Raw genomic sequence first — 8232 nt, 5'->3', positions numbered from 1 at the left:
GGGGAGCTGCCGCCCGGGGGGCAGGGGGCCGCGGTGCCCAGGGCCCTGGCGCACGTTATATGTATCGCGCAGTTCGGGGGGTGTGTGGGTGACGGGCACCATCCGTATGGGGCGAGGACCCCGTGAGTCATTGCTGAAGTGCGCCATAAATGTAGCCCAGTGATACAGGTGTAGGGTTGATCCTGGGAGTCACTGAAGTGTGCCCTAAATGTAGCCCAGCCATACATAAGGGTCTAGGATCCTGCAATTCACTGAAGTGCGCCATAAGTGTATCCTGCCCAGATAGGTTTATGGGTTTATCCTGGGATTCACTAATGTAGCCTGGGCATATGGGTTACGATTTATCCCATGAGTCACTGAAGTATGGCCAGACGTCATTTATGGCACACTTCATCAGTGAATCGCAAGATAAATCCTGGACCCGTATGTACGGCTGCGCTACGTTTATACTGCACTTCGTCAGTGAATAATGAGAGAAATCCTAGACCCATATGGCCGGGCTACATTTATGGCGCCCTTCTGTGACTCACAGGATAAATCCTAGACCCCATGCGCCATAAATGTAGCCCGGCCATATGGGTCTAAGATTTCTCTCATGATTCACTGATGAAGTGTAGTATAAACGTAGCGTAGCCGTACATATGGGTCCAGGATTTATCTTGCGATTCACTGACGAAGTGTGCCATAAATGCAGCCTGGGCATTCATAGATTCATAGATGTTAGGGTCGGAAGGGACCTCAATAGATCATCGAGTCCGACCCCCAAATTGGGGGGGCATATGGGTCTAGGATTTATCTCGTGAGTCACTGAAGTGTGCCATAAGTGTAGCCTGGCTATACAGGCAAAGGAATTATCACACAATTCACTGGTCAACCGTGTAATAAATTTAGCCCAGCCACACCTGTGAAGGATTTATCACATGATTAAAAATGACCATCCAACTATAAAAGAGCCAACTCGCTAGGAAGTTAGTGCTTGAAAATGTGGAACAACTCTATAGTGGCTTTCTATCCAGCTTTCGTGTCAAAGTCTCATATGGTATCAGCCTGCCCTGCCTTCTTATGACCTGGTGTTTGGGATGGGGCCAGCTGGCTTGGGAAAAGTTCGAGTGAACGTAGTATTGACAGTCTTTCATTTCCATGTCCTGCTCTTGTTTCCTCCCTTACTATTTCTTCCTGAGGGTCCTGCTCCACATTCAGATGAAAGCTGGATAGTAACCAGCTAGGGAGTTGTTTACTCAGCTTCAAGTGCTAACTTCGTAGCTGGTTGGCTCTTTTTATAGCTGCATGGTCAGTCTTACGGTGTGATAATTTTTTTTTTTTGCAATTAGTTTGCACGTGTGGCTGGTCTAAACTTATTGCATGGTTGCCCAGTCAGTTGTGTAATAGAGAGAACATGGGGTAGGGGCCTTTCTTTCTCTCTCACTTAAATACCCTTGTATATGAAAGGGACGGGTCATTTGGAAAGCTGTATAATAAATGCAAGCTTCTGGTAAAAGTAGATAGAAAATCTGATTTACTATTAACTGCATATGCTCTTGATCTACTCGTAGGCTTTTTTGCTCAGTGTAATGGATGAAGAGAGACTGATTACTTTTCATAGTTTCCAGTAGCTTTTTAAAAGCTTCAATTCTGCAACTAATTCCAAGTGACTGGAGCTCACTGTAGCATCAAGGCCATTCTGTAGAGTTGTACTTCCTGGTTGTGATACCTTTAAGCAGTGATTCTCAACCGGGCCATCTGGGGTGCTGCCACATCCTTTGAAGGGTGATGAGGTGTGAGGAGCTTGCTGTGGCTCAGGCTTGCCTGGCTGATTCCCTTACCCCCGCTACCCAGCCCCTCTGCAAAGAGGTAAGTGCTGGAATATGCATATTCGTTTTTGAAATTGGGTGCTGCTCAATTCACAAAAGTTGTGGAGGGATGCCGTGAGTCCAAAAAGATTGAAAACCACTGCATTTTTCTACCAGTGCTGTCCCTAGATTGCAAAAATGGTATTTTCTACTTACGATGGGATTTTCAAAGGAGCTAGGGGCCATATTATCAATGAACTTCCTCAAGAATTGGATATCTTGATATCTTGATTCTTACTGAGTTTCAAAAGGGATGGGTACTTTTAACACCCTTGGGCTTCTTTAGCTACTTTTAGGTGCCACATAGACTGCAAGCCAAGAGAGCTAGCAAGTAGCTTTGTATCATTGTAAAGGGACCAGCTCTTCTTGTTACTTGTTTTAGGCTTAAATCTGTAGCCCTTAATTTTAATAAAATTAATTTCAGAATTGTAATAAATTCTCAACCAGTGTTCTGGAGCACCCTGGGGTGCCACCAGATCCTTTGAAGGATGCTGCATGAAGTGTGAGGAGATGAGCAAATAGGGGCAGGAACAGCTTTCCCTGCCTAGCTGTTCACACCCCCTCCCCCCACTGTTGGCCCCTCTGCAAAGAGGTAAGGATTATAATAAATAAATTAGTCTTTGGTGAACTGAGGAGCACCCTATTTCAATCTATTGAGGGGGATCCCCTGAGTCTAAACTGGTTGAGAACCGCTGCCTTAATCTCTTGAAGTGGGAGTACATTTTATTGTGGGACTACTTTTATGGGTAAAGTCTTACTAATTTCAGGCAGAATTTGGCCCAAGGTCAGTAGTATGCTTTTGGCAGTACAGATATAATGTACACATTTAATCTTGCTCTTGCTGAATTCACTATTTTAATTTCAGTGCCAGTAATAGTGCTCGACAAAATCCCATCAAAAATGTTTTGTTCTCCTAATTGCCAAAAATAGTCCTGTAAGCAACCTTAAGATCCCAAGTGGGGAATTTTAAGATTTCATGCTTAAAAAGCAAGGACTAGTTCAACCTCTTGTTTGCAAGCAGCCTCTGTACATTTTTAAGTCAGTGTAATCCCTGTTACATTACCCTTCATGGTTGATGTCAGAACCTATTTAAAATGTGTGGTGGTTAAGGCGCAGAGGTCTGGTGAAATTGTAAAGCAGTTTGTTGACTTCTTAGGAAACTGAATGCTGTTTAAATCACACGGAGTGCTCTCATCTTGGAATTGAAGTCACTGCTACATGTTACTTAGTGGTGCTTTTCCTGCCTTTTGAGCCAGTGCTGAAGGTAGTACTATACCAGCTCAGAGATGAATTTTCTCTCTCATCCTCCTTGACCAGCATGAATTTCAGGCTTAGTTTGAAGGAACTGGTACTGAACTTTTTACCCATAGTATTTTCCAGGAAATTGCTACCTTCCTCCTCAGCTTCAAGATCTGTAAGGAAAGTCTTATTACCTGGCACTGAGTTCTTCGAGCCCTGTCACTAGTGTCATGGTATTAACATCCCCAAACCTCATTAGTTCACTTTCTAATAGCAGCCTTTTGACAGGTGCTTCCTTTCCTTTCTTTCTTTCTTTCTTTCTTTCTTTCTTTCTTTCTTTCTTTCTTTCTTTCTTTCTTTCTTTCTTTCTTTCTTTCTTTCTTTCTTTCTTTCTTTCTTTCTTTCTTGGGTTGTTAAAGTATCTGCTTTGTGACTAATTGTGCTATGCAGTTAACTGGAATAAAATAATTTAGTTGCCAAGTCGAGTGAGGTTGTGACACTTCCTATAAACTTAAGCAGTTCATGCATGTAAGTCATGTGCTGATAAACATTGTTTGTCAAAAAGTAAGCAAAAGCTAATTTGAACCAGTATTGTGTTTATATAGTGAAGCAAATAATGCACCTATCTGATTTAGAAACCCTTGGATGCTTATCTTGCTGGGGTGATCTGACCCCAGCTGAATTCCTGCCTCTTGGGCAGGGGACTGGGCCTAATGATCTCATGAGGTCCCTTCCAGTCCTAATAGCTATGAAATCTATATGCATATTAGTGGAATACAAAGGGTCTAAATCTGCCTCTCACTCCCATTGACTCAAGTGGGAAGAAGATCAAACCTAGCATTTAGTACCTTCTTTAAAAAAAAATTATAGAAAACAGTAGACTAATATTGCATTTGAGTATAAACTCCATCCCAAAGTACTAGTCTGAGACTTCATTATATAGGAACTGTTTCTGTCATCTGAGCAGTGTGGGCTTCTGGAAACCAAAGACGTATCCTGGCACAAAAGTAGGGAAGCGGTGTGCTGTAGTAGCTACTTAGGGCTTCTCTATGTTGGAAAGGGTATCACTTCACTATACTATGATGCCTGTCAACATAATTTAGGCAATATAACCTAAATTGGAAACATGATATGGACTATTTGGGAGGCAGCATCAATTTGTAAGAGGATCAGAATGTCATATGGGAAGAAAGAGAGATCATGGAGGACTAGAATAATAGAAACACTAAGAAAATCAATGGTACGAAGAGCAATGTCATGCATTTGGAACAAGAATTTCTGCTGTCAACTTACCTGGTAGAAATAACTGAGTCAGTAAAGGACCTGGGTATATTAGGAAATCACGGGATGACTGTGGGCCACAAATGTGATGTCATGAAAAAGGCAGATGGTTAGTATGAATCAGGAGAAATATCTACTGAGACGTGTAGAAGTGGGGGAGTATTGATGTCATCTGTTGTACAAAGCCCTGCTGAGACCTCATGAGGAGACAATGTACAAATACCTTCCATCTTCAAAACACATGAATTCAGACTCGAATAGATCTAGAGAATGACTATGGGGACGATCAGGAGACTTGAAAAGCTTGGCTTGTTTCACCTAGCAAAATGAAAGCTGAGAAATCATATGCTTGCATTCTATAAATATGTGGTGGTTGGGGATAGATGACAGGGACAGGACAGTACTTGTTTATAAAAGACACATACATAAATGGATATAAACTGGCCAGGAATTCATTTTGGTGTGAAAATCCAAGGAAGGTTTTCGAACCTCCAGGGGAATGAGGTTCTAGAACAGCCTTTCAAGAGGAGTAGTTGGCGCTAACTACTAGGTCATTATCAGTTTATGAAAGGGAGTACATGGCATTATCATTTTGATGACCCAAAAGGCCCTTTCTAGTCCTATTTTTTTTTTTTTTTTAAGCCACAGCTACCCTGAAAAATAATCTAGATGGGGAGTTATACTACTATAACTATATCAGTTCAACATACCAGTATGTGCCTCTCCTGTTTTTTGATTGGGGCTTCAGTGTGCCACAATAATACAAACAATAGCAACGCTGGTAAACTTCCACGTGTAGAAAAGTCTCTGTACAGCCACATTGTTTGTCTTTGAAATGAACCTTGCAAATAGAAGTTTTGTCTTTCCTGTAAAGAGCTAATTAAAGTTATTTTTGGAAGAGCAGGATCTTCTCCATGTGTTATTCTTCCAAATTACCTCTTTTGTTCCTCTGATGAGACAGATGCTTCCAGTATGTGCTGACTTTCAACTCTGAGAGTTGGCTAAAGTTCAGTAAAGCAGTGTATATAGCTGCTGTGCTAGACTGTCATCCATTGATAGAATAGATGCTACATGAATTTAAGAACCTCATTCTTTTACTTAGGTGCAGGGAAGTGTTTAATATTAAGAGGGAAATTGAAATTATTTCTGCACAGAGTTTGCAAATAAGGGTAGGTGAGTAGTTTTGTATACAGAACTCAAATTGCTTTCAAAGCAACAATGACCTTCCTTGTAAATCGCCTCTTCGCTGGGCCTCATGTTGATCAAGTTGCTCACTTTGGCACTACTTGAATGTGTTATGTACAAAGATGATGGATGCATTCTCGTTGATAATAAGCTAGGCTTATTGAGAGAGATTTTTACCCTAAAGAACTGTTATCCTGGCAAAGGATCTAATGTTTTCTGGATGAGTGAGGGTTTGTGGGATTTCCCTCTTCCTCTCTTGTTTTGGTCTTTTGTCTTGCATTGCATCCCTTGTTTAACCCTTCTTATGTTAACAGTTGAGGTTCTGAGGCATTTTTAGGTGCACTTAATTTAGCTGATTTTTTTTTTTATTGATGTATTTATTTTCACCTTCTGATAGAAAGATCTCTTCCTCTCTCTCTTTTGTGTTGTTTAATCAGATGATTTTTGTCCTATAGTTTTCAAACACTTAAATTTAGAAATAGACTAGGCTTTTTATAGTTGAACTCACTTTCAGGTCCTCTCAGCATCTACCCTCATTGTAGAAGTTATGCAAAGTAAACTTGGTTTAAATTGTGAGAAGAAGATCCAATTTTTTTCTTTCAAATTCACACTCGGTGAATGCCAGTAGTGTCAGAGGTTGATAAGTAATGATGCAGTGTTGTTTTTAATTAAGAAAAATCTTAAACGTTTTCAGTGGTAAAGTTGTGAGTGTAATGAGACTTCTGTCATGCTGAATACTTGTTTTCTCATTTGTTCCCATTGTGCTTCCCTGTCTTTGTGTAACAAATTATTTATCTCCTTAGGGCAGGGGTTGTCTGTTCAGTATGGGTTATACAAGAGCTGGTCTGTGAGTGCCATGCCTATGTACTACTGCAAAAAATAAATGCAGCTTCAGACTTTGTCAAAGTAACCTAAATGACTCATTTCTTTTACTTTTTATAGCTGCTGGAGCTGACTGTGATCTGTACATAAACCAGGCTGTAGTATTTATTGAAGATGCAATACAGGTAAATATGCTTCCCTTCCCTTCCACCCCCTGTTTATTTTGTCTGCTCTGCTTTATTTGTTACATTCCTATTTTTTTAAAATTTTAACATGGAGTGATGAGATGATAAATTATAGCGCTTGTATATATCGTGTCACTTTTTTAGCTCTGACTTCGAAAGCCTGTTTGTGAAGTAGAAATTTCAAATCATTGCAGTGTACAAGTTGTAGTTTTAGTTCTTGGGTGCGCATGCTTAAGAAAAAGAGTGGCTTTTTTGGCTAATTCCCCACAGGAAAGGCGTGTCTGTTTTTGCAAAACAGATGGTATGGTTGACACATTTGTCTGAGGACACAGCAATCTAATGCTTTGAATAACTGAAGCTTTTACAAAGAGATTATCTGAGCAAACCTTGGAACTTAACGCAACTGCTCCTATCACAGAGGTAGTTAGCCATGTTAGTGTTAAGTCAGGCAGAAGCTAGGGCAGGGTGGCACCTTAGAGACTGATTTGTTCAGGGAGGCATGAGCTTTCATAGGCAACAACTTGTTGCGTCAGATCTGAATTAGTCTCTTAGGTGACACCCTCTCCTACCTTCTGTCTGTAACTTATAAATGAGTAAATTTTAATGTAAAATATTAAAACTTATTACAAAACATCATGCCTCATGAGGTTTATCTGATCCTACTTCCTCTGGAAGCCTTCTTTTACCTTTCTTTCTCGTTCCTTTTTTCAGCTATCATATAAAATTTCTGAATCCTAGTTTACTCCCTGATATTAGCTGGGTAAGGGATCTCAGATTTGGAACTTTTGCAGTATTCAAATACTATTTATTCTGGGGCACTTTCAAAAATAAAAGTACTTCAGAGTGCACTCATCCCACAACATACTAGCTGTCGTATGATGAGATCAGCGGCCAGCACAGGAGAGGCTGTGAGAGGTGCTGACACGCTAAGGGAAGTATCGGAGAGTAGGAGACCTGTTGTGAAGAGGGGCTGGTACTTGTTTAAACTTGGGCTGAATTTTTCTTTTCATAGATTTCATAGATTTCATAGACATCAGGGCTGGAAGGGACCTCGGAAGATCATCGAGTCCAGCCCCCCGCCCAAAGGGCAGGAAGTCAGCTGGGGTCATAGGATCCCAGCAAGATAAGCATCCAGTTTCATCTTGAAGGTGTTCAATGAAGGCGCTTGAACCACCTCCGGTGGCAGGCTGTTCCAGACCTTGGGGGCTCGGACAGTAAAGAAGTTCTTCCTTATGTCCAGCCTGAAACGATCTTGAAGTAGTTTGTGACCATTCGACCTCGTCATCCCTTGGGGCGCTCTGGTGAACAAACGTTCCCCCAGATGCTGGTGGTCACCCCTGATAAACTTGTAGGTGGCCATCAGATAACCCCTGAGCCTGCGCTTTTTCAGCCTAAAGAGCCCCAGGGCTCTCAGCCTGTCATCGTAGGGTCTGCTTCCCTGACCTCTGATCATGCGCGTGGCTCTTCTCTGGACTCTCTCAAGCTTCTCCACATCCTTTTTGAATTGTGGAGCCCAAAACTGGACACAGTACTCCAGCTGCGGCCTCACTAAGGCCGAGTACAGGGGGAGAATGACGTCCCGGGATTTGCTTGAGAAGCATCTATGGATGCAAGCCAGACGTCCCGGGATTTGCTTGAGATCATCGAGTCTGACCCCCTGCATAGGCAGG

General features: G+C 41.7%; 1 protein-coding gene across 1 annotated transcript in view; it reads left to right on the top strand.

The window, feature by feature from the left end:
- The first annotated feature begins 4346 nt into the window (after positions 1-4346).
- TPCN2 (two pore segment channel 2) overlaps positions 4347-8232 on the top strand; it is a 45100-nt gene continuing 41214 nt past the window's right edge. Inside the window, exons 1-2 of the mRNA XM_025200297.1 lie at positions 4347-4483; positions 6445-6562. Coding sequence (XP_025056082.1) covers positions 4347-4483; positions 6445-6562 — 255 coding nt within the window. The remainder of the gene's footprint in view (positions 4484-6444; positions 6563-8232) is intronic.

This window comes from Alligator sinensis, unplaced genomic scaffold, assembly GCF_000455745.1.
Source record: "Alligator sinensis unplaced genomic scaffold, ASM45574v1 scaffold442_1, whole genome shotgun sequence".
NCBI classification, from domain to species: domain Eukaryota; kingdom Metazoa; phylum Chordata; order Crocodylia; family Alligatoridae; genus Alligator; species Alligator sinensis.
This window is presented reverse-complemented; position numbering and strand designations above follow the sequence as displayed.